The following is a 27,635-nucleotide window of genomic DNA, read 5'->3' on the forward strand; positions in this document are numbered from 1 at the left end:
CCTCTATGTTTGCCTGTGCTTGGTGGCCACTTGGGATCTATTTGGACTTATGCCACCTGGCCTCTTCTGCGGGGAGACTTGTGTTCGGAAAGGAGGCTAATATACATTTGAGTCCCATTTTCACGTGCCTTGCACCTCTGCAATGGGAGTACATGTATGTGCTTGGCCACTATGCTAAAGTTCACTTGAGTGAAAGGTAGTAGAGATATAAGCAATTAACTAATATTATGATATTAAACTATTATGTATTAGATTCTTTTTGAACAGTCATAAATGTATCATGAAGGATTTTAACAAAGTTTCTTCCCCCCCCCCCCCCCCCAAAAAAAAGTTCTTTAAACAACACCTGTGTTACGTGGGTGTGATAAAAACATTTAATACTGAAAGGTAAGAGAACACAAGCATCTGGGTCCACTGAGGCTGTTCCTTTGATTTGTGTGTTCAAAATAATCTGCGAGCTCCTCTGCCTTTTTTATCTTAATTTGTCAGGGTGGCTGGTATTCTATGAAAACCCGAGTTTTCTCGCTCTGGGTGGATTTGGCTGTAGTGACACTTTGATAAATTTCTTTTTCCCAGACAACGCAGTGCTGCTGTGAAGTGGCTGCTTAGAGTAGCACCTTCAAACTCAGACGGTCTGCTCTTTTCATACGTTTGGTTGCGTCTGTTGATTTCCCTCCCTGACTTCTTTTTTCCCTCCTATTTGTACTGTAAAGGCAACACGTAAATCTTTGTTCATTCTGTTCCATTTAAGCCCATTAAAACACTTTTCCAGTGCACTGCCTCAGGCTCTCATTTACACTACAGCAAGGCAAGTTTCCTTTCCAGTTGTAACCACTATAGATGAGCACAGAAAACTGAATTTTAAGGTTAAACGGGCCCTGGGTTTTTACAGGTGTCTTGAATGTTGTTTACAGAAATAAAATAATCAAGGACTTGTTTTGACCTGCAGAATCTTCCCCTGATGGCAGTGCCTCTCAAGGAATAAGGAGAGATTTAGGGCAAAGTCATCTCTAAAATGCATTTTTGATTAGTACTTTTGTTCCCTCTGTCCCTCCACTGTTTGCCTCGTACACTAGTTATTCATAACCTCTGAGAGTCACTGAGTTACCACAGTCCAGATGGTAATTTATCTGTCACACACGACAGAGAAAGGGCAAGCCTCCCTCTTGCATATCTGTTTCCTGAACCTGTTCTTCTCCCACCTGGAGAGGTGGGAAAATTGAGAGAGATTTAAGTAGTCCTGGAATATCTGCCTTGGCACTTCTCAGGGATGAAGTGCCAGATTTCACAAACTTTCCTGGGAGATGGATGGTATCAGTTGCAGAAATGAATGAGTCTGTAACTCGTGCAGTTGGCTGCTATGATTATTTAAAAGGAAAATGAACAAAACCCCCACTCCAACCAGCAAGGCCTTCCACTTTTGTTTTATTTGTAAACCAGATTGGCTGTCTGCACTGTGCATTTTTATTGACTGAGCGAGCTAGTAGTGAGCCCTTTGCCCAAGCAAGAGTTTGAACCACCGTCTCTTCCTCTCTTCCCCCTGCCCACTCGGCCCGTGACTGAGAGCTGAACAGCCAACACCAAGCGTCTAAGTCTGGTCTCCAGCTCTTTTTCCCTGCAGAGGAGCTGCCGAGTTGCTTATTGGAGCCCTCATGGGGCAGCCGTGCAGGAAAGATGACATCTGCCATCAACAAGACTGTTGCCCTTAAGGTCAGAGTCTGGAGCTGTGACAAATACAGCAGGGAAGAGGCCGCTGCTTTACTCCTCTGTCCGGAGTGCAGGAGCAACTGGCTGAATTCTTTGAAAAACAATATTTCATTGCATCTGTGATCTTTATCTCCCTCAAGTTTTACTGTGTCAAAGATTGTCTCATTAAAAGGCTGTGGGTTTTCCATTTATTTATTTATTTGATTTTTCACCTTTCTTTTCTGGCCATAAGTCTCCTGAGGAATTTGACTTTCATCACAAAAGCAGCTTTCTTGAGGCTTTAATAAGTAAAGTGGAATTGTTTTAGGGAAGTTTCCTGCCTGATGATGATTACGGATACTTTTGTGCATATGTAGGTAGATATACGAGGCAGATGGTAACAGACAGTTCTGCAAACTGTGATGTTTACTTCCCGCATATTCGTGAATTTTTTTCAAAATCTGAAATTTCTTGAAGGATCTTAAATTGTATTTGTAAAGTTTTGGGGAAAAAGTATATACAGTATATTTGGTTTGCTTCTTAAGAGATGTAGAATCTTTGTCTTAGCAAACGTAGACTATCCCTGAAGTATTAACGTTGCCCTTAAATTTCTGTCTAGGGCCCCAGAGGTGGTGGCATTGTGTGGGGACCTCCAAGTTACAGCAAGCTCCCATCATGTCTCCTCTTCCTTAACTAATCAGTATGTGTCAGGGGAGAGGAGGTAGGGACAGAAGGCTGTGTGCGTCTTTTATCAGCCTGTAATTTCTCCGTTTGGGGTTCCAGGCTGCTGCGTACTATGCAAATGGTAATACAAAAGAGAACAGAAGAAGTAGCCTTGGATTTATATATGAATTAAAAATTGTTGGCTTGCAGACTTTGGTAAACATATACATAGATATGGTTGTTTCTCTGTTTTTAGGAATACACTATAGATATAATTTTTGCCCAGACTTGGTATGACAGTCGTCTAAAATTTAACAGCTCAATGAAGGTGCTTATGCTTAATAGCAATATGGTCGGAAAAATTTGGATTCCAGACACTTTCTTCCGGAACTCAAGGAAATCTGATGCTCACTGGATTACAACTCCAAATCGTTTGCTTCGAATCTGGAGTGATGGAAGAGTATTGTACACTCTAAGGTGGGTTTTTATTAGAAAAAAATAAAACTGTTATGACCGGGAATATAAAAATAATGAATATGTATCAAATCCGTGGCATTTTTTTTTTTTTGGTGTGGACCACAGGAATTTGCAAGGAGTTTACTAAAGGAGAAAGATCATGAAAAACATGAAGTTAATAATATTGAAATATATTGCCTATATAATTGGGTAAAGACAATTAAAGGGGATGGGAAATTTTAATCATTTAGGTACAAGCAAGACTAAAAAAAAGGTATTATACAGCGCATAGCACCATGGCGGTCTGTCGCTAACATGTTGCAGATCTAGTCATAAGTTGTTTTGCAGACTTTCTGTTCTAATTATTTCAGTATCTAGTATCCACCAAATTATATTCTGTAAGTAAAATATTAAATGCTTCAGATGATAAAAAAAATCATAAGAAGTTTGATTAAAGCTAAGGCCCCAGTCCTCCATATACTTCTTAACATGTTTACCCTTGCAAGCTATTAAAATCAACAAATCTGTTCATCCAAATTACGCATAAGCAAACATGTTGGTAATAATTATTCTTGGCAAATGGGGGATGCTTGGGCTGGTTTTAAGATTTCCATCTAAGCTATCTGTACTGATCTTTGAGTCACCTTCAAACGGTTCTTGAAAGGCTGTAGTCTACAGAAAGCATTTTAGTGTCATCTCTCAGTTTTATTTTTTAAACATGCCTAAAAAATCTTGCACTAAGTAAGGAGCTGATCAAGAAGCGGTCTATGCAGAGGATGACATAAATCTGATTCTGTTGTTAAGAGTTTAAAATAATAACCAAAAAGTAGCACCTTTTAATTACTTTATTTTCAGTCATTTATGCTGTTTTCAGCATAAATGTATTCTGCATCAGAAATAAGAAGAATTAGAATGTTTCAAATGGATTCTCTTCACTTGATTTTTTCGTAGTATGCTTCATTTGAGAGCATACAAATATCTCTGAAGAGCACTTTTTAAACAGTTTATTATGCTGGTGTTTATAAAAATCTCTAAAAAGCTTCTTCTGTTGTCATGCTAATATTATTTTTTTCTTTTTGTAGCTAACAATTCTAGAGTCATACTTGGACTTTACCCTTCCAATGTCCATTCAGTTTCAATGTACAATTTCTTTTAAACAGCGACTAAGTAACACAGAGAAACAAACAAATGCAACCAAAAAAACTATCATCTGAGCTCTCCTAGAGCAATAGGTTAGAATTATTGTGTGCTAGAGTAAGAGCTATGAAGTGCAATGGGCTAGGAATAAAACAGCAGAACAGGTATTCACCCAGCACTGTAACGTGCGAACATCGGTATCGGTGAGGATACAGCCTGAATTTGGCCTAAGATGGAATAACATTGAGTGGTTCATATATTGGTTATTGAAGGAACAATAATATTATCTGACAATGCTCCATGTCATGGGCTCCCCTCTACCACCACTCTTTCCCTGTTGGTAATTCAGGGAGCAGACTTGGTGATTCTGTTAGTCAGGTTTACTGAGTCTCCTCTGAGGGTAGTCCTTGGTCTGTCCATTGCACCCATCAGTGAACCCAGATCTAGTTGTTTTGCTATTAATAAAAGTCTGGTTTTGTTTTCTTTTTGTTTTCAAAGGTAGAAAATGGAAAACAAAGGCAATAAATGCATTTACCATAGTTGGCGAATTTGAAAAGCATCTTGAGAGGGATGTGGGTGTTTTACTTGGAAATGTGTGTAGGGGGTTCTCTTTATTTTTCCCCCAGTATATGGCAAGAAATATACTTTCCCTTATAAACCTATTTCTGGAAATTTGTCCTGACCAAGAAAGGTCCTAGTGACACTTTGTGAAAAATAACTACTTTGTTCACAGACTCATAGAGCTTTCTGGCAGCATGTGGCAGAATCTTCCTTTTCCCATCCCTTTTTGTCTAGTATGTATTGCGTATAGTCAAGTATGTAAGCATTATGTTAATTTTCAAAGTTGATTTTAGAAGATATTCTGACTTTCTTCACAATGTTACCAACAAAGGAGGAGGTATTTTAAATGCAAAGAAGGCAGTTTGGAGTCTAGCCCCTTACTCTAGCTTCCTAGTGAAAGCAGAACTGGGTTTTGCATTGGTTGCTTGGGAGCTCTTTGGAAACAGCAGGGTCTGTTGTGACAGGACAAGGGGTAGTGGCTTTAAAGTAAAAGAAGGAAGATTTAGGCTATATAGAAGGAAGAATTTTTTACAATGGGGGTGGTGAAACAGTGGAGCAGGTTGCCCAGAGAGGTGGTAGATGCCCCATCCCTGGAAGCATTCAAGATCAGGTTGGATGGGGCTCTGAGACACCTGATCTAGTTGAAGATGTCCCTGCTCATTGCAGGGGTGTTGGACTAGATGACCTTTAAAGGTCCCTTCCAACCCAAACTATTCTATGATTCTATGAAATCTGTGATAGTATTTTCAAAACCAGCAAGTGATTAAGTTGATACCATTACAAGTCCTAAACTACTTCTAAAATGTATATTAGTTGCGTGAATTACTTGAATGCCTTAGACATTAAATGAGTAGAAATACCAAGTCTGCTTGTTCCTATCCATGCTGCTGTCTTCGCCAGCGCTGCCTCCATGAACACAGAGCAAGCCCAAGAGTGTCCCCACGTTCTCTGTCCTGTATATAGCCACCAGATGCAATGATGCCAGATACAATTTGACTTGACAAATGCATTCTTTAGAAAGTTCCTTTATTTGTTATCATAAACTCCCCTCCTTGCCCTGCCTTCAGGCCCTCCCTTTTATCCCCTATTTCTGGTGGAGAGCTGAGACGTGCCCCTCCTCCAATCTAGTGAAATTTTTGAAATGGCTCAAAATGCCAACTGAAACAACGCAGGTCCTCAGGTTGCTTATTATGAGGTTTTGTTCTTTGGAGATGATGCTGGATGTTTTTTGCAGACATAATTGGCTACGTGTTAACATGTATTAATTGGCAAAACTGATTTCTGTGCATTTTCTTTACTGTCTAATCTGAAGTGTCTAGATATTTGAATATAATCTTTCTTCTTTTTTTTTTTTCTCCCTTTTCTAATCAGGCTGACAATTAATGCTGAATGTTATCTTCAGCTTCATAACTTTCCTATGGATGAACACTCCTGTCCACTGGAGTTTTCAAGCTGTAGGTGGTAAAATACTTCTTGTTTGTTTACATTCAGGCTTTACATTTCCTTAAATACTGTCAGCAAGAGAGCAAGTGTTTACTTCTTAAAGTCGTGCAGTGAAGGAAAGAACTGACGTGTTTATGGTTTGATTAGATTAATTGCATTTTTTTAGTGCATTATTAAATGCAGTAATGAATGAGTTGAACTGCATGCATTTCATTTAGTTGCAACTATAAAAATAATCGTTTTGCTTAGGAGACTGATACAATGCCCATTCCAGTTAATGGAAATATATTGCCCTGGAAGAACTATTTTTTATGCCTGTCAGACTTGCCAGCTTTGAATTAATTCCATGTGGTATACTTGAAAGTAAAAGTAAGATCTGTCTTCCTCAACCCATTCCTGTAAATGCTTAATCAGTATAAGAAGTCCTTCGCCTTTCAGAGGGACTTATTTATGTGAGGCAGAAACAACTTCCAGGCTTCATTTCTTTAATATAAACTATATTTAGAAAAAAAAAAAAATTCTAAGGGAAATGTGCTATTACTGGAAAAAGAAATCCAAACCACCTTAACACAGTTAAACAACTTATTCCTAAATGCGGAACCTAATAGGCAATGAAATCAAACTTCAGTGATTCTTTTTAAATTGATGTTTTCACTTGGTACTGCTTGAGTGCTTCCAGCGAAACGAGTTTTGGTAGCCCCATTGATTAAATAGTTGTGCCACACAAGCAAGTCTTGCATCATTTCATTTCTGCCAGATAATGTGGGGCAACATGTGAGGCACATCAAATCCAGAAGGTCGCACTTCCTTAAAGCTGAGGTACGGGACAGTGAATCGGGCCACAAAAAAACATTCTAAGAATAATAGACAAAGAAATTTTCAATAAACGCCAATAGGAATTTTATCAAACTATGTACTAATAAGTGTCTGTCCTTTTAAGCTCTTTGTGGTCTTTTAATGATAATGTATATTACATTTGTGTATTAATTCACGGTGGTGATTCTGAGCCAGTTTTTCATATCTGAGATCCAGAATATTGTGTAGATATTTCCTAAACATTTGTATTTATATAGTTTTTGATTGATCATACATTTAGCTAAGCTTAAAACTGAGGCTAGATATTTTGGGGTTAAATTTTAAGTTTGGCTTTCTCTCTGATCCACTTTATGTGTAGCCCTGGTTTAGTTTATAAACAACTTCAGAGATCACAAAACATGCTTTGATATATACTGTGGCTGAACTCTTGATTTACTCTGTTTTATTCTAGATGGATATCCCAGAAATGAAATTGAATACAAATGGAAGAAAACCTCTGTTGAAGTTGCAGATCCAAAATACTGGAGACTGTATCAGTTTGCATTTGTGGGGTTACGAAATACAACTGAAATTTCTCATACCTTGTCTGGTAAGGCAAAGCGTTGAGTTTTATTTCATGTAGTATCTATGTAGACTAACAAGACTAACAGATGAAGATACAACTGAAAACCATTTTAAATGTCATCTATGTATGTTTTTTTCTTTTTTAAATTTGTAGGTGATTATATTATTATGACAATCTTCTTTGATCTCAGCAGACGTATGGGATATTTTACTATTCAGACATACATTCCTTGCATACTCACAGTTGTTCTTTCATGGGTGTCATTTTGGATCAATAAGGATGCAGTTCCTGCAAGGACTTCTCTGGGTAAGAACGTCTTTTTTCAACCTTGAAGAATCTGGTGCTCCCAGGAATGCAAATCTGCAGCAGGGAGTAAATGAACCACGGTTTATTCCCCTTCAGATTGTGACCATTGGTCACCCTTTCTCTTGAACTGCAAGATTAAGAGTAGGAGGATCCTGCTGTGGTTGCACAGCAGGGCTTAAGGAGAGACTGTTGAGAATGGAAATCTGGAAATTTAGAAATCCTGATCCAAGACTTGTGGATTTGCTGTTGTTCCCATAAATACGTTTTTTTCTCCTTTATGTGCTTTTTGTCATCTCCGGGGATGGCAATATGGCAATCATTAGTCTGACAAGTATGATTAAACTTCACTTAGCATCATGGAGCAAAGGTTGTCATTCCTACACAGGTGAACACTGTAAAGATCTGTTTTTTGTTTTGTTGGGGTATTTTGTTGTTGTTGCTTTATATTATTATTATTATTACTACTACTACTATTGTGATAAGAAATGATTCAGTTATTCCTTTAAGCCCAGGACAGAAGAGAAAAATTGCAACCAAAGTTGCACTTCAAGTCGTTATGCATGTAACTCTCAAAAACCGACTCACTGTCCTGCTTTTACTACAGACAGTACTGAAGTGTGTTGCAAGTTCTCCTCCAGAGATAATTCTGTGTTAGTGTCATCCTGGCTGACCTGTTTAGCATGGTGTCAGTCTCCTTCGTTGGACCGTTGGAGATTCATGTGCTGCTTTGGAGAAGAGTCGTAGTCCCCACATAAAGCACGACAGATGGGGGGGATGTGGAGCGTGCGGAACTCCAGGACTAGAAACTTTGAGCTTAGCATTAGTAAAACAGGTGACGGCAGTATGACCTATTCTGGGGGAAAGATCAAGAGCCGAGAGAGCATCTTAGGAAGTGAGATATGTGAGCTAATTTTCCTCATCAGCTTATAGGGTTGTGAACACACCGTTCCCACCTTACAGGAGTGTTCCCTACCAGAAGGGTGAGTCCAGGCTTTAACTCCCTGCCCTTCCCATTGAAAATGGACCACTGTGCAGACAAGCCTGCAAGATTAATGAGTCGAGAAAGAAAGTAAGCAAAAATGAGCATGGCTCAGTAGCCTAATGAAAAGATAAAGGAAGAAAATCTGAGTCTTGAATATTAATTTTATGCTGTTTAAAAGTACTGCAAAGTTTAACGAAGAGAGGCTAAAATATTGAATAAATAAGCGAAACTATCTCCTGATAGTTTCAGATCTTGATTTAGAAGTTTATTATAAGTGTTGTTTGACCGACTAATCATTGGACATCATTGTGGGTACCATCTGGAATGACATTAGCTGTAACAGGAAAAACTGTTGTATCAGTGTCCTGCTAGTTCTGTATCCGGTTTGTGCTTTTTACAGAGTACTTTTTCTATGCCACAAATTTAGCAAATTTGCCTTTGATCTCATGGTTAGGATAGAGTTTTCATGCTCCCACTTGAGCAGTACTAACCTTCATCTGCTTGAGATGTACTACAAAGGTTTGCAATGTCATATTTACAGCTCCCTGCAGTTAACTCTCAGCTCCTTTTGTGTGAACATGGAGATGGCAGAACACCATGGCAGAAGCCATCATTTGATAGACTGTAGGATGACTTTTCTCACATGCAGATGTTCTGGTGAAGAAGAAAGAGAATACCAGTCAAATAGACACAATTTTATAGAAAGAGACTGAGAAATTAAGACAAGAAAGCAAAAATGAAACAAGGTCCATCATGGCAAGCAGTTGTGATGCTGTGGAAGGTTCGCTCCTTGTGACAGCCCCCTGTATGCCTTTTTGCATAGTGGAGCGGACTGGGAAAGTCCACATCTCCTTTTGCCCTCTCTGAAGAGAAGTGAGTAAGAGGAATGGTAGATGCGACTTCCCACCTGGGAGGCTGTGCTGGGCTCTGGTACACTGAAAAGGCTTAGGCCTTTTTCTTCTGTATGTGTTGGAAGATCCTGTTAGATTGTGGTTTCCCAAAGCAAAAGGTTTGAGATGATTAAAGGTATTTAGATACTTAACTATGCAGAGAAATGCCTAATTGATTTTCAAAAGCATCTAGTGGGAGCGCAGCACTTTTGAAAAACTCCGTGGTTATCTGTTTGCCCTTTTAGGCATGTAATTTCATTGGGAAAGCTATTGCAAAATCACCACTGCTTTTCCTGATCAGGGATCAGCAGGATCAGCCCATAGCGACCCCTGATTCCATGCTCTGATTTAAAAGCCGTAAACAACCTTAGACTGATGTAACACGTCTTTTGCAGTAAGCCTGTACATGTCAATGACAAATTATTTGGGTGTTCAAGTATTGCTCTTGAAAGGAAAGGTCACATCTTAATTTTGGACTACTATGGAAAAGGCTTTGCATCTCCCTGAAGCATCAAATAAAGAAGAAAGTGTTAACACCTTCTAAATGTTAAACCAGTGAAAAGTGGTATAGTTGAGATTCTGAACACATTGCTATTAAGGCCAGCTTGTTCTTGTAATTAACTTGTATGTAAGTGAATCAAGGGAAACATTTTCTATTACTTAAGATACAGTATTGAAAAAATACGTAGTAATTTAGAGAATGAGCCCAGAAAGGCCATCAAGACCATCTAGTTTGATCTGCTACGTGTCAGAAGCAAACAATTTAAAACATTATTCCTTTTTCTCATGTTTTCTGAAAGTTTGAAATCACTGATAAGTAACACACCTTTTTTTTTTCTGAATATGTTCTTTTGTACATTTTAATCTTTCAAGAGCCAAAAGCCTTTTTTGTGTTTATAAAATTTGTGTGCTTATTTATACCTATTTGTCTATTGCATTTGCTTTATGTGTGCATTCTATAACAGATTTATAAAATTACACAAGCTTTCTCAGTGTCATTGTTTATTCAGTGCGCGTTGAAAATGGGAGAGATTTAAACTGAAGGTGAAAGGTGCTGCCTTCTGTATGATCCCCATGGTGGCCGCTGGATCCATTGGGATGCTTCTTGCAATAGCACGGATGTGTGTGGGTGTGATCAGCAGTGAACCCAGCTGCGCTTCAGTTCTTGTGTGCCTCATGTATGAATTAAAGGATAATTTGAGTATTTTTTTTTGCAACTATATGATTAGATTACTTATACACTTCCCTCTTCCTGTCTTTCTTTCTTTCTTTCTCAAACAGGCATTACAACGGTGCTGACCATGACAACGTTGAGTACAATTGCTAGGAAGTCACTCCCAAAGGTTTCCTATGTGACAGCAATGGACCTTTTTGTTTCGGTTTGCTTCATTTTTGTGTTCGCTGCCTTGATGGAATACGGCACCTTGCATTACTTTACCAGCAACAGAAAAGGGGACAAAGGAAAAGAAAAGAAGGCAAAATCTAAGCTATCAGTAAGTTTAGCCGAACAAGAAGGAAAAAAAAATACAGAATGTTCTTTATTGTAGCATTAACTTTGAAAGTCTGGTTCTTAAGTAGAAGGACTAATGTTCAAAGATAATTAACACTTTTATCGGTTTTTTTAAGTTCGGGGGCTTGTACTTACTTTCTGTTAATACTACTAATGAGGGGAGATTTTAGATCATTCCACTCACATGTGAAGAGAACACATAAGCCTAAGCTATAGAGTGGTTTGATATATGCCATGCCCAAACCCTTGGTGCTCCTAGAGCTGCCCGCGGAGTGCGTGCCCGTGGAGACATTTCTGTCTGGGCATAGTGCTGCTGAGTACATCACCTGGCAGAGAATCATAGATAAGGCTGAAGCAGTAGAGATAATGTAAATGGGCTGAAGGCATGAGGATTTGTTTGGGTCTGCATCACCTAACTTAGGTCTTACCTCACTAGCTTTGCAAAGGAATAAGTGCTTATTACAGGTCAGTACTCTGACTCCCTTCCACTTCAGAAATTCTACTTTAACTCTTATTTTTTTTTCATTTACTTCTACGTTTCTTTATGGTAAAATGAACCTTCTGCTTTTACAAGTTGATGTTTGTATGGTGTGAATCCCCACATATCCCAGGAACAAGTATTATTCAATTTTAAGAGGCTTTCTGTTTGTATAGTAAGAATACCGGAACTTCCAAAGAATCTATTGTTGAAAGCCAGTACAAATATTTAAAGCCAATCTTTAAACTAATAAAACATTGAGGTAAAGGCATTAAATAGCTTACTAATTCAAACACTAGTCTTAATATCTGAGGCTTGATTTTAGTCATCTTTTGGAGAGAATAAGAGGAAGGACAATGTTAAAAAGCCCCCTTGCAGATCATTTCTTCAAAGGAAGCTGGAGCATACTTGAATCATAATATCAGTTGTCTTTTCTGGGTGAAGGCTGAATGCCACCTGTGTAAGATCAAACAGAATCACGGAATCACGGAATCTTCAGAGTTGGAAGGGACCTCTAGAGATCATCTAGTCCAACTCCCCTGCTAGAGCAGGATTGCCTAAACCACATCCCTCAGGGCTGCATCCAGGCGGGCCTTGAAAATCTCCAGAGAAGGGGACTCCACAACCTCCCTGGGCAGCCTGTTCCAGTGCTCTGTCACCCTCACTGTAAAGAAGTTTTTCCGTGTATTTGAACGGAACTTCCTATGTTCTAGCTTGTGCCCATTGCCCCTTGTCCCGTCGCTGGGAACCATTGAAAAGAGCCTGGCTCCGTCCTCCTTAAACCCACCCTTTAGATACTTGTAAACATTAATCAGGTCCCCCCTCAACCTTCTCTTCTCCAGGCTAAAGAGTCCCAGCTCTTTCAGCCTTTCCTCATAAGGGAGGTGCTCCAGTCCCACAATCATCTTGGTTGCCCTACGCTGGACTCGCTCCAGTAGTTCCCTGTCCCTCTTGAACTGGGGAGCCCAAAACTGGACACAGTACTCCAGTTGTGGCCTCACCAGTGCAGAGTAGAGGGGGAGAATGACCTCCCTCGACCTACTGGCCACAGTCTTCCCTATGCAGCCCAGGATGCCATTGGCCTTCTTGGCGACAAGGGCACACTGCTGGCTCATGGATAATTTGCTGTCTACCAGGACCCCCAGGTCCTTCTCCTCAGAGCTGCTTCCCAGTATGTCCGCCCCTAACCTATACTGGTGTTTGGCATTCTTCCCTCCCAGGTGCAGGACCCTACACTTGCTTTTGTTGAACCTCATTAGGTTCTTCTCTGCCCAGCTCTCCAGCCTGTCCAGGTCACGCTGGATGGCAGCACGGCCCTCTGGAGTGTTGGCCACCCCTCCCAGCTTGGTATCATCAGCAAACTTGCTGAGGATACACTCTGTCCCCTCATCTAGGTCATTAATGAATATATTGAACAAAATTGGTCCAAGTATTGACCCCTGAGGGACACCACTCGTTACAGGCCTCCAACTGGACTCTGTGCCGCTGATCACAACCCTCTGAGTTCTGTCACTCAGCCAGCTCTCGATCCACCTCACTGTCACCTCGTCTAGCCCATACTTCCTCAGCTTCCTAATGAGGATGTTATGGGAGACAGTGTCAAAAGCCTTGCTAAGGTCAAGGTAGATGACATCTACGGCTCTCCCCTCATCCAGCCAACCCGTTATAACATCATAGAAAGCTATCAGATTGGTCAGGCATGATTTGCCCTTGGTAAATCCATGTTGACCACTTCCAATAACTTCCTGTTCCTCTATGTGTTTGGAGACGACATCCAGAATGAGTCGCTCCATTACCTTCCCAGGGACAGAGGTGAGACTAACCGGCCTGTAGTTCCCTGGGTCCTCCTTCTTGCCTTTTTTGAAGATTGGAGTGACGTTAGCCTTCCTCCAGTCCTCAGGCACCTCTCCTGTTCCCCATGACTTTTCAAAGACGATGGAGAGTGGTCTAGCGATAACATCTGCCAGCTGGCAGAAATCGAAATGAAGTTACAGAAGCCCAGATATGGAAATGCAGAAATCCTGTTATGAACCGTATCCATTCTGCGACTAGTGCTGGAAAGCCCCGGCCACCCATTTTGAGCAGCACTGCTGTGGGGGACTGTCTTATGGGGGCACTGTGGGGCTGCAATGGCTTAATACCAGGGAAATGCATTTCATGTGGTGAGCTGGTCCGAGTAGATCAGCTGTGTGTTTAGGACAAGGCTAGTGGTGAAGGGTCAATAGTGGCCTGTGCTGCCTTGGTCGGACATCACTCTGATCCTCAGGGAATCCAGCACAGCCAGGAGAACTGGAAACCTCAAACCTCCTCCTGTTAGTGGTGGAAGCAAATGTGGGTACAATGGAAAGGATGGGAGACAGGCTTTGGCAAGGGCTGCAGTGAGGGGGAAGGATAATAGACGCTGATAAAAGTCCCCCCAGTAGAATTTGGGGGACTTCCCAGAGTCAGCACAGCAGATTCAATTTTAGGTTGTTGTTGCAATGAGGTCTCAACAATACCTAGGGGACAGGGAGCTGAAATAGGTCTGCTCCAAGCATCACAACAAGGAGGAAAGGAAGAGGGGAGGAAATACTGCTTATTCAAACCAGGGAGACTAAAGGTCAGCCACTGAAGTGGTTTGCAAGTATACTCTATTGAATGGAGTCACGAGACTTTTCAGAATCTGTTCACACATGAGCCATTTGTGCAATAATCTGCCTAATGCTTTGAGATTTTCAGTGCATATGACAATTTAAAATATAGAATAAGGGTAAGAGAGAAACTATGACACTTACAGAATAACTAGCTGGAGTTTGGACTAAGATTAAAATTGGCAATATAATACTCAAAACACTGTTCAGTTGTGGTTTACTGTGTTCTTAAAGCATGCTTTTAATTTCTAAGTAGTTGAAAAACAACCATCGTTTCACACAGAATTCTTAAAACATGTTTCAGCACGTTATGGCTGTAAGACGATACTAGAGAAGAGATTACTCTAAAAATAAGGGGGGATTAAATTTAATGTACTTATATGCGAGGATTCTAATTTGATAAATAGGGTTTTGGGTGACGTTTTATAAAAAGCTGTAAAATTTCTTGTTCCAAATAGAAGAATTAAAGAATCCATCTGATTAATTAATGGGAAGCCATACAATTACATATCCTTTTTTTTTTTCTTTTTCCCCCTTTATCTTTGTAGAAGACTTCTATTCATTCCTTTTCTCTTGCAGTTATGGATATGTAACTCAAAATAACAATTTAATTAAAAATAGTCACTTTAATTCCTTCTGAAAAGTTCTCATTTACAGGTGTTTTTTCCTTGGAAAACTTGCCTTGCCTAGTTCTTCTATTTCTATTGCAAAATGCAATAAAAGCTTATTATTCCAGCAACTGATGCCAACAAAGTGCAATAAATGATCTTGTGAAAAAATGGTGAGATTTTACAAATGATTACAGCAGTTTTATCTTACAAAATATGTGCTGGCATCGTTCAAGAAAGGTAGTTTGAATTGGCTTATGTAAATCCACATTAGTAAGGATAATGAGTTTGGGCAGGAGAGATTAAACTTAATTAGTTGTGGATCTTGTTCTGATCATCATTTCACCTGAAGTGAATGCATCACCTGTGCTGTGATCTCCACAGACAGTGGCTTTCTTTTGTACGTGTATTAGTGTTAATGCAGAATGATTTGGTTTTGGTCCTCTCAGAATGTATCATAAATGCTTCTCAATATACATGGAGTTTTATCTACAATATCAGTACTTTTTTTTAAGTCTCTGACAATTGATGGAAGGTCATTTTCTTGTGAGGTGTGGGTCTTTTTTCCCCTTTTCCCTCACATTGTCTCTTTCTTACATGCATTTTACGTATTCCCTGTAGGTAGTTAGGCCTTATAAGGTGGTACTTTCTTTCTGCCTCTCTCAGGCCTCCTCTTCAAACCTGTAATTCAGTAGCCAGCTTCAGTCTGTGCTGGAGACATGAGCAGTGAAAAGCAGAACCGTTATTTCTTCATCCTCCCATGGTGTTTCTGAGTTGGGGATTTACCCCACTAGTTGAAACAAGTCATGCCACGAATCTTACGTTGGCAGAACCAACAGTCAGGAAATTCTTGTAAAGCCAGGGTAGGCATCAATCAGAAATAAACATCTTTATATATCTTCAACAAAATGATAATTTTGTAAGTTCAAAGAAAAATTTGAACTTTTTACATTTTATAAAAATAAGCCCTATTCGTGATGCCTCACATTAGAGGGTAGAAGCATGTAACTGCTGTTTGTTAGTATTGTCAGTATTTTATCATAACTGAAAAGAATAATGAGGTCCTTTAGGATGATAATTAGCTCCCTAGGTCACCGTGTCTAAAAAGTGTTGAAACAGCAGTCTGTGTGAAACTTCCTCTGGTAAAGACACTTATTAAATAAAGCTATTTCAAAATGCACTGGATACTGCACGGCTTTAACATCACCCCTTGGGACACTGGGTTAAATGTCTTAGCAGCAATAGTGCATCCTTAGCAATGTATAGAGATCTGTGTACTAGCCAAAGTAATTCTCTGGAAGTGGGACAACAAGACTCTAAAACATAACAAGAATCTAAATGATGTGGCTTCCTGCTTTTCATATTTTGTTCATAGCTTTTCATTGCCTATCATGTCTAATTGTTTAAGAGAGATTCTTCTCTACACTTAAATATACAGTTAGTTCTTCTGACTGCATCCTTTTCTGCTGTATTTATTCCTTACATGAGAAAATACAGAGATGGCAGAAAAGGGAGAAGACAATGTAAGAGTAGTGTTGACATAACTCCTGTCTTCAGTCTGAAGATTTTAGAAGAGATGCCAAAGGTGGGGGGGTTGAAAGAAAGGATTATGGATTAGTTTAAAAAGGCTATGAGATTTGGAAAGAGAAAAAAGGACAGATAGAGAAAGAGAATGTCTTTTTGAAGTACTCAGGAAAACAAAGATGAAGAGAGAAGAACTGTGTGGAAGCAAAATAATAAAAGAGGGAAAGATGGGCCATGGTAGTGCAAGTAAAAGGAAGATGAAAAGGCAAAGTCACAAGAAAAGGAATATCAAACAGTATGTACTGGGCAATAAAGCACCCACATTTTTTTCTATGAAAATTACTTATAAACCTTAACATCTATTACACTGAGTTTTTTACGAGATTGTAAGAGGGTTGAGTTATGCCCATGGAAAGTAAAAGAAGAGCTGAATTAATCAGTTTCACTGCCTTCCATGGCATTCTCCTAAGGAGTCTTATGTCTTGGTTTCTAAAGGCAGGGCATATTTTTTAGGGATTTAACATCGGAGGGTTAGATGACATAGCCTGGTCTCATGTGTCTCAGTCCCTCAAACTTCACCAGTGTTGCTGTACCAATCCCATTAGCTTTATTTTTGGTGAAAATGTAGCTTCCAGAAACACATCCAGTCTTGCTCTAAAGACTCCAAATGATGGCAGAACCATCATTCCCTTGGTAGTGATGCTTATAACCTTCCTTTGGACTTGCTTGTGACCCAATTGTCAAGCTGTGGCTGACTTCAAAATGTTCTTTTATGTCGTGTAGATGGGATCAGCTAACCCTGTCTGTGTAACTAATTATCCACTATTCCCAAATCCCAGCACAACCCAGTTTTCATGTGGCAGGTGAAAATCGTTCCTGATCTTTTGCCTGCATGAGCTAATTATATACAGCAGTTCATAATTCACGAAGCTCCCCAAACTGTTTTCTTTAATATTAGAAGTTCCGTATGTTGTACTGAAGATACTTATATTGGCTTTTGCAATGGAAAGTCTATGGAATTATTTAATGCAAGGACGAAAAAACACGCAAAACCGTATTTTTCTTTTTTGTTTTTCTTAAGAAACCACCTGCAATTGCTGTTCGACCTGGATCAACTCTAATTCCAATTAATAACATTAATCATCTCCCCGAACGCGATGATGATTATGGATATGAGTGCCTAGAAGGGAAAGACTGTGCTAGCTTCTTTTGTTGTTTTGAAGACTGCCGCACAGGATCTTGGAGAGAAGGAAGAATACACATCCGTATTGCAAAAATTGACTCCTATTCTCGAATCTTCTTTCCAACTGCCTTTGCATTGTTCAATCTTGTTTACTGGATTGGATATCTCTATCTATAAATTTCAGAGGTTTGACAAACTCAGAAAAAAATGCTAATTGAACAGTCATTAACACTTTTCAGTGAGCAGTCAAAAATTAGAGCTGGTCCAAAATGACTCAAATTGTTTGGATGCTTCAAAAATTTGAAACAATGAGAGGAAATATGGTGATGTAGTCTCCCTCTTGTGATCAACTATAGAACTGATATTGGTACTTTGAAGAGAAAATTTAAAAATAAATATCCCTAAGACTTAACTTGCCTGAACACACATATTTTTGTCCAGCTCTAAGAAAATGTAGAATCAAGAGGCTGTGTTATTTAACTGGACAGTTCTACATAAGCTTTCAATTTTAATCCTGAATGATAATGCAGATGAATTTTGTAGCATCTCTTACACCTTTACAGAGAAAGCCTTAATAAAATGGGATTAGTTATTCTCATCCATTTCATCCACAAGGTGATGACTTTATTAATCCCTGATTTTAAAAAGTTGAAATGGAACATTTCTATTTTTCAACCGGCCATTTGTTCTCTGCAGTATGTTAAAAAGAGTGATTAAGTCATAATTAATCACATTCAGACTTATACGGAATGCAGAGATTAGAGCAGCAAGAAATGGATATATCACAAAAACCCCAAGGGTAATTCTGAGCTTGTCTTATCCTGACCATTGATATAGGCTTTTGGCTTTCAACCTTCGGTTACATTTATGTCTGTGCTCCACCTGCCATTACTTCACTGTTGTGAGTTCCCTGAAGGTCTCCAAGGGGGATACAACTTTCAAAAATTCCTAGCCAGCTGCCATTGCTTGCTCATTTCGTGGAAACCAGACTGATGTTGGCTAGCTGAGATTCTGGCCATGAAGCATAATGCTCTTCACATCCTCCCCATTCCCCGCTCCTTTGTCTGGGCCAGGGCCAGAAAAGAAGTCAGAAGTCTTACTTAGAATTTGTATCATCAGAGTTTGGAAAACCTGTAACAGTGCTATAGTCGTCGTAATCAGAGCCACTGTGTTAGATGTCCAGCCCTAAGAGTGTAGTGTGTGACCTGCTCCACTTTGCAAACAGTATGATTTTGTAGATTCTGCTTGATACTGTGTGTGCTACTCACTGAGCCAAAGCCAAACGGTATGATTTTACTGAACCCGTGTTATGGATTGCTGTGTAATTACCTCCTTGATCTTTCTTTGTTTCTAATGGAAAAGCCCTGTTAGTGGGGTAGGGGGAAGTAAAAATAATCCTTATGCATTGCAGATCATTCTCCAAGATGCGATACATTCCCTGCAAAATCATAGGACCAGTTCTCCAGCCTTTCTGTGGTCAGAGCTTCTGTTCACCTTCGTAGCAATTCTTCAGTAGCAGCCTTTCTGGACTGACTTCTCTGTGTTGACTGTTGCTGGCTGGCAGCATTTAGTATCTCATTTCTATTTTTAAATCCATTGTCTTCATTATGGAAAAGTGCAGGTTTTCCTCCTTTCTCAAAAAGAAACTGGTCTCAAGTGAGCTTGCAAAAATCACTGTAAAATTAAGATATGCATTAAGTAAAAGTCAGAATTACACAGAAGACCTTACAGATCTTTAAAGAGGATTAATGGGATTAGCATTTGGCTGTAGGTAAGGATGTTCAGTACTGGAGATAAAGACATGATTAACAGCTAATAATAGAAAATGATACATGAAGGACCCCTCCCTCCCCCATTATTTCTGTTGAATGTGCTCCCTCCTCTGAATTTCTCAGAAAAGATTAATGTATTTTTATATTCTAGTTGGTACCAGACATAATAAGATATGATATGCAGTACACATTTCAGATGAAATGTTACTGCAGTGTTAGGCCCCGAAGTTTTATAGAGAACGCAAGACTATGTGCAGTGATTCTGGAAGGAAGTGTGACAGACAAGATCCCATTTTAATGCAAACTTTATTTCAGTATTTAGCTGATGAAATATGAAAGTGGTTGAGAGAATTTGAAAGCCTGCTGTTGAGGTTGGCTGACATTATTTGTTGCGTGACCTTTCTGAGCACCGACTTGTTCTGACTGTTAGACTGAGCGGAGAAGTGCAGCATCATTAACAACACTGATCTACTATAACGTATTGTTTCTTTAGAGTCTCATTTTCGGAAAATGTTCAGTACAATGGAAATGTGTCAGTTTTAATTCCAGAGTGCAGTTTGATGCTTTTTGACAGCACACTAAACACATTCCTCTGCAGGAGGGATGAAGGTGGCTTCAGCAGCAGTATGTTGGATGCGTACTTGAAAAGCAGCCTGGTCACTATACAGCACAAGGCCCAGATTTTGTGAGCTCCTGAGTTTCATTAATTCACCTTTAAACAAAAGGAACTTGAAAGAACTTGGCACTTCACAAGGGGAAACACAAATTTCACAGCCTGCTCTCCTCCGGCACATCTAGTTAGCTTTTTCTGTTCATGTGGTTGTCAGTTGCCAATCAGCCTCCAGTGACTGAATTGGAGAACAGAAAACATCCTGAATTGGCAAGGGATGGATAAGAAGTCTTTCATCTCTAATTTCTATGAAACAGTGTAATGGAGTATTAAAGCTATTGAATGTTATGGCTGTTTGGCTTATGGATACACTTGCTTCTGTCTGTTGACAAACTTTTCGGTGTACTTCATTTGTTTCTGATGAAATAATTTCAGTTTCCCATAGTACTGTGAGTGCAAATAGAAATGGAAATGCAGTGAACTGTAACATGGCATGTAATAAATGTGTTATTTTAGTCCTATGTGTTTTCTTTCTAATCTGCATGCAAACACTTGATTCCAAGAAATCTAAATGATAATCAAAAAAATGGCAAGAAACAGAGACTATAATTACTTGGACTTAGATGCTGCAGTCATTTTTCAAACCTACCTGGATAAAAGTTCGTTTACTGATAGCTGGCATCACAGTATCTGGAGTCATATTATTCTGACCATTACTGCTTAAGCACATGCTTAAACCTTTTCCTAAACAGTACTGTCATTAGACCAGAATTCAGCAAAGCGTGTGCTTATGTACTGTCATAAAGAGCGATGCTATCCTGAATTGATGCCATTATCACATGCTTCATTTGCACTAATTTCAATAATGAGTGTTCAGTAGCTCAAATGATTGAACATTAAGGATGTGAGCCAAGGCCTCTTAAGTAAGAAGTTTTTTTGCGCTGAAAGAGAAGGACATAGGGGGAGAAACTGCCATAAAGGCAAAGTGGTGAAAGTCTGGGGAAAACTGTTTTATACAGTACCTATCTTAGGCATCTCCTGAAATGTATTTTTCAAAAAAAAAAAAGAGAGACTTTTCCTTGATATTTCTGTATTAGTGTTCACCACTTGTCTGTTTTAGTAGCGAGTACAGCTCAGTGTGTTATTTTTTGGTAAGGTTTTGTCTATGATTGTACCTCACTGATCTTCAGTGCATGTCTTCCGTGTCTGAATGAATCTGTTTCATGTAGTGGCAGTGCAACCAAAGCATGAGCTTTTATATTCACATATTGATGTGCTTCAAAGGCTTTAACCTTATCCAGTTTTCTGACATTCAGAGACATAGGGTTGCGTAAGACTTTGAAGGAGAATCACCTCCAACATGTTTTTTATAATTTTCTGTTGCTTACTTGCTATGGTAGTAAAAGATTTGTTTAAAATTGATGTGTGAACTGTGCTTTGTAATTTGTAAACACCTTTGACCTTTGAATTGAAAGCCCAACAGGAGGAGTCTGGATTTAAATATCTATCTGCCTGAAGTAAGATATGTAAGATATTGCATCAGTCACCATTTCAGCTTACTGTTTCCAAATACCTGAGAATTAGTGTAAAAACGTCTGATTTAATTTTTTTAAATAGTTGTTAATATAAATATTTTTTTAATTCATTGTAGTTTCTCTCAGCTATACATTAAATGTGGTCTTTTATGTTTGTGAAATAATACTGTATTTTGTAGTCATTATAATAGACGTAGAAAATAGAAACTAACATAGGATTCCTCAGCTAAAGAATACAAGGCCAGGAATCAGAAAGAATTACTGTGCTTCTGTTTCTGAAAGAGCTCAGTGAATGTCCCCACGCCCCAGATAATGTGCTGTGGGGGAGACTGACTCATGGGGAGAGGTAGAATATTCTCTGAGCTTTAGAAAAGGCCTCTGCATTGGTTCATGCCATGGGCTTGCTGCCCAAGTGGTTTAAGTCAATGAAAAGAATAGATCTGTCCTCCCTTTTTCAGTCGTCTCTTGCTTCTGCTTCACTTGTGCCAGCAATAGCGGTTGTAAAGCCATGTTGCCAGATGAATCAAAACCTGAAAATTTTATCTTTATTTTACTCTTTTGTAAGTTAATGTGTCAACCAGATGTGTGGGGTCATCTGATTGCCCATACAAGACTATGAGCATTTGCTCTGGTCCAAGACAGATGATGGGAGCTTGCGAGTAGAGGCAGAGCGATGGCTTCTTATGATGGGCATATTTCATTCCGCTGAGAATCTGTGGTGAAAGCTGGTGTGGAAGGAGGGGAGAGATGGGGGAGGAAAGCTCGTGAGGGGAAGTGATTCCAGAATCCAGTGTCATGGATCTAAGCGACCTGTTTAGTAAATAGGTTTCTCACTGGTATCTGTGATAATGCTTTTGATTTCCCTGCAACATAATTAAATATTTTTATTTATTAAAAATAATACTGTGCATTTCCTATACATCAATTACAGACTGAATGAGCAATAGGCAGTTGAATGATCATTCTGGTGAAATGTCAGACAGAAGATCAGAAATCAGGTTGAATCAGAAAAAGGTTATCTTTTTTCTCCTTTTATTATTAATGATGCAGCTATTCTTAAAGTTACTGAGTATTACTTAGTACAATAGACAATGGGGAAGAGCTAGTGCCCAGGTGTCTATATCACTGTTAGTCCCCTTGAGGGCTCAAACATTTGGGAATGGAAATCTGACCCAGTCTGCATTCAATCATTGAGCCCCTCTCTCCTTCAGGGAGTGGGAAAGGTGGATGGTGATCATGTCAGGCATGAACTAGGATAGCTGGTTACCGACCAGGGAGGCTGGTAACAGTTTCTGGTTGAAAGGAAGGGTGATTTCTGCCTGCTAGACTATAATTTGAAACGGGGTATGTGCTTCCCTTCAGAAGATGGATGTGTACTGTGACTTCCAGAATGATGGGAAAGCATCCCTGCACTTGATGTTTATCTTTGCACAGGAGCGGTTTCATGGAGCTGTCTGTCCTGTTATGAGGCACTGATGTATTCCCCATCTGGTACAGGGGGAGGGTTTTAATTGCACTCCTCGGCAAGGTGTCTAAATCTTGTCACAGGGCTCAGTATTGTGGGTTCCGAATTGTCTTTTGGATCTGTGATGATGCTAGTGAAAAGGCAGTGAATACTAAACTTTTGATGTTATTTACTAGTAAATCTCACTGAGATGGCCAGAGCACTACAAATGCTTTAGAGGAAACCTCAGACAGCCCATGGAGATAGTTTAGCTAAAACTGTAATAGGCTAAAGATCTAGCCCTTTTTTCCATAGGTGGGTCCTCTTTCCCACTAGCGATACATTGTTTCTAAAAAAAAATCTTAAAAGCTTCATGGCCCTTTAAGGAAAAAAAAAAAAAATCTTTAAAATTCCTGGGCAATCTCATTCCCCTTCACAGTGACAAATCTTCCTTTGCCTGCAAATTTTGCTTATGGTGGATCAACATTACTCGGAGCTGCAGGGCACGTAAGACAAAAGACCTGTAAACTGTTCTGCTTTGTTTTTCCTCTTCCCTTGTTCTTCCTTGTCTTAGTCAAGAAAAGAGTTTCAGAAGAGTAGGTGTATGGTGTGTGTAAATGAGGACAATTTTGCCACTGACAACAGGGCCTGAGTCCCAATAGCTGGCAGGATCAGGAGAGACAGGAGTCTGCTTGCAGGAATAAGGCTTCTCTTTGGTAATTCTTTGTAGTAGCTGCATCTCTGCATGCCTACCTGAGACTCAGATGTTTTTCAGGTTGGAAGCCATTCTTTCGCGTGTTCCTAAGCTTCACAGACTGATGTTTATCATCATGGTTTGAGCCTTGCTGAATTCAAAAGGAAAGGTTTCCCCTTGAAGTTTCCCTGTCTGGGCATTGCAGGTGCGACATGTCTTGCCACCAAACTTTGGAAGAGTGTTGATGCATTTCAGTTGATGCAGCTGAGGAGGCAAACTAGATCCATAGGGCGGCATTAAGATGGCTTTGTCATTTGGACTTGAAAAGGTTGAAGACGGTTAACAGCGATGACCAGTACTGCCCCCGCAGAGGATATATTACTTTTGCCAATTTGACATTTAAAAACAAAAACCAAAACCAGCTACTGCGGGCGGGAAGTGAGGATGAGTCATTATTTCACTGCAGAAGTCTATTTCCCCTTGAATTGTTTTTTCTCCTTAGGAAGATGGTAAATAGAAATCTTTTGGCTTGTGAAATCGGCAGAAAACAGGTCGTGGTCATTTTAAACAGGTAATGTCATGTTCTTCCCTCTGCCACTGAGCAGGAACAATGATGGCGCTTGCACCATGGCTCAGATTTTCCAAGATAGGTAAATGTGGACATTTGCATATCCATAGGCCCAGTGTAACTATACAATTTGTGTTCACACATCAGTCCCTGAAAAAAATCTCAGTGGGTTGTGTATCGTCACAGTATCTTTTGTATTTCCCACTGTTGTCCACTGTGAATGCTTAGATTTTTTTGTGTGAACATGAAGGGTTACGTTATGATACTTTTACTTACAGCTTAAATTGCTATAGAATATAAATACTTCTTGAAACAGGGATCAGAATCTGGCAGTCTCATGGTGATTACTGTCTTGAAAAATCTAATACCTAGTCTTAGTTGCTGTTTCCACTTAAGTAGATAATACTGCTATAATTTGTATTCCCATTCATTGAAGTTTTATAAACAATTACAATGCAGGGTCTAAAAACTAAATATCTTTTAAAAATAACACTTGTGGATTTTTTTATGTATCTCAGTATTTATTATATTGAGGTTCCATTATTCAATTACATTTTCAATGCAAGTCTCCGTCTCAGCATCTATAGTTCACACAGTGTTTCAGTGATTCCCAGTTTGCTCCTTACTAGCACATCCTTTTTTATTTCATTCTGTTTTTAAAAAATGCTAATATTTTTAACTACCTAATTGAACGTTCATACCATGCATTTAATTTGATAGTGTTTTGGCACCAGTGGACAAGGTTGCAATATTGTGCATCAAAATGTTCCTTTTAAAATTATTTATTAAAGCCCTTGTGGATAACTTACTGAAAAACATACGGAACATTAAGATAAATTGTGTAACTCTCAGTGCTGCTTCTAAGGATTATATATAAAATACACAATATTGATGCAACTTTATTCTTCCATTTCAGTTTTCCTTCCAGAAGCCTCCTCAGTTGGACTATTATTATTATAAGTGTGCTGATATTTACAGTTCTATTCAGTTATTTGGTACTTTTCCAATAGCCTTGGTATGCACTCATCCATTATTATATTCAATTACCTAGAAACATCAAGGTATCCTCACAGGCTTTTAATGTGATTAAGCCATGACTTCTTCAGCCTCTCTTAAGATACCATAGTCATTTGTGTGCAATGCCAAAACTAAAACATTTGCAGGTATTAAATTGATTGTTATGTGCTTCTCCATTTTGATAAAGTCTGTGTGCCAGGTTTGAATGAAACATTGATATCATTATTTTAATATTTGACAACATTACTAATGAGCGTGGCTAAACCAGAAGACTTCAGAGATGATGCTCTTGGCTGAATCCCATGAGCTGAGACGTTGTGACTGTGGTAGAAATTATATTGGCAATGACAAAGACATATGTATATATATCCATACGTAGACTGAAAAGCAAGATAGGAAATTTTTTACATATACATGAAGTTATGATTGTCATTTTAATACGCTTCCCCCCCCCATAAATGTTATGTTCTAAATATGACCAAAAATGTCCTAAATAAACCCATTTAGATTTGCACAGTTACAATGTAGAAATGGTTCAGAAGCTTAAAATAATTATGGCTCCCTTTGATGGGTCTTGTGGATTAATTTTTAATTTAACTGCTTTTTGCTGAAGAAGAAAGGGAGAACACAAATGTTCTGGTTGAAGACAGGGATTGATATCACTGAAGGTAAACATGAAATTTCCCTCTTGGTGAAAAGTTGATTTATAGATAAAGGTAGGAGCAAATTTCTTCAGTGCTGAGGCAGTTGCTGTGATCGTATTTGCGGAGTAGATGGATTCTGCTCTTTATTTTGGGAATTTTATTGCTACCACGGTAAAAGATCGACTCGGAGTTTTACATTTTTTGTATACCCTTAGTTTTTGGATACCTCATTTTCCAATGTGCAGTTTAACATATATGAAAAAGACCTGCTTTTTAGATCGTGAATGTTTAGTCCTTTCTAAAAATCATCCCTTAAACTTTCGGTTTAATGCACTCCAAAAGTGAGTAACTAGGCATCACTGATAGTGCTTTAAATACATGTAAAGTTTAGATTGCTATAGAATATTGCAGAATGTTCAAATACTGTTCAAGGCTAAAATTTTCTAGCCTTTTGTTCTCTCTTGCCTGTAGGATTTTTATTTTTTTTTTAATTGTTTTTTTTATTTTCTTGAGGTCTGGGGAGAGATGAAAGCAAATGGAGGGCTTTCACCCTATGGGGTTGGTTTTGTTGTTTTTTTTTTTACAGCAGTATACCTCATGCAGAATACATCAGTTGCTAAAAGCTGATTTTATTTGAGGACTGATAAGACTGTGAGACTGATGCCAGAAATAACACTAACAAGCTCAGAAAGGAGGTGCTTGTGGCCCTCATTATCAGAAGGGGCTTGGCTGCTCAAGGCTTTGAAAACAGAATTTCTGAAGTAAGGCTATGAGAGAGAGCTGGGTTTTAAGGACTTCTAGAAAAACAACAAAATATCAGAAACCTCTTGCCAGGAGAAGACTAACGGTAGTTTGAATGATAGGTTTTATAGCTCATGACTGTACTGTGAATGTTAATGTCTGCTGGATTTTCATGTAAGTGTCGCACTAGTCCTTGTGCATTGAATGGAAATGTGCTTGCACCCTGGTGCATGGTTCATACAGATGTTTCTGAGATGCGGCCTGTGATCTTCTAAATGTAAAACTCTGAAAGCCATACTCTTAAAAAATTAAAAATAAACAAAACCCCACCATTGAATACCATGTGTTCTGTGCAAAATTAACAGGTTAGATGTTTGTGCTCTGATGTCTCTTAAACTGGTAAGAACCAAGAGAGTTTCAACACTGAACTTTGTAAAGCAGTTGTAATGCATTGTTTTCACTGTATCTGCTGTGAAGTTGATTGGTTACACTGTGAAAAAAATAAATAGTGCCTGGCTACTTACTTTCTGATGTTATTTATTTTCTACATGCTATATATTCTTTTCCTTTAGGACCATGACGATAATAGTGATTCCAGTGAAAACAGTCTCGTATACTGCTCTGACCAAGAGTAATAAAATTTTTCCTTCCCCACCTCCTTTCCTCTCCTCTTGCCACTCCCTCTCCTTTCTGAAATAATAATGTAAATAGAACATCAGTCATCTCACAGAAGTAAAGCTCTGGAGCTAAAATGTCACTTTTATCAGGCGGGGCTGGTTTTATAGCAGCGAGCTAATGAAAGATCTCCTGCTCGTTACTGCCAAGAGGAGTGATCCTGCTCTCCCTCCCAACACCTTCACTTCTGCCAGGGCTGGTGCTTGGCTAATCCCTCTCTCCTCCTTCCAGGATCTCTCACGGCCACAATGTGTGGCTCCCTTTTCTTTGTCTTGTTTGTCATTTTCGAAAAGGTTGTAAGTTTCTATTAGATGTGCCAGGGGGCAAGGGGCCGGGCTCACGCTGAAAGCAAATATCCAGGGGAAAAATCACTCATTATTTTCTTCAAATACATTTTGTTCTCTGGCCTCGCTGGCCCACTAGAGGATCTGCCTGTAAGCATCAGCTTCCTCCTGTGGTCAGTCCCAGGAAATGTTTTTAATTCGTTCTAAACAGAG

The 27,635-nt window shown here is 39.2% G+C and overlaps 1 protein-coding gene across 1 annotated transcript in view; it reads left to right on the forward strand.

Annotated features, from left to right (window-relative positions):
• GABRG1 (gamma-aminobutyric acid type A receptor subunit gamma1) overlaps positions 1–17,615 on the forward strand; it is a 55,746-nt gene extending 38,131 nt beyond the window's left edge. Inside the window, 6 exon segments of the mRNA XM_054202899.1 lie at positions 2,606–2,826; positions 5,875–5,957; positions 7,214–7,351; positions 7,481–7,633; positions 10,787–10,998; positions 17,337–17,615. Coding sequence (XP_054058874.1) covers positions 2,606–2,826; positions 5,875–5,957; positions 7,214–7,351; positions 7,481–7,633; positions 10,787–10,998; positions 17,337–17,615 — 1,086 coding nt within the window.
• The last annotated feature ends 10,020 nt before the right edge of the window (positions 17,616–27,635 follow it).

The sequence above is a fragment of the Rissa tridactyla genome, chromosome 5 (genome assembly GCF_028500815.1).
Source record: "Rissa tridactyla isolate bRisTri1 chromosome 5, bRisTri1.patW.cur.20221130, whole genome shotgun sequence".
Classification (NCBI taxonomy): domain Eukaryota; kingdom Metazoa; phylum Chordata; class Aves; order Charadriiformes; family Laridae; genus Rissa; species Rissa tridactyla.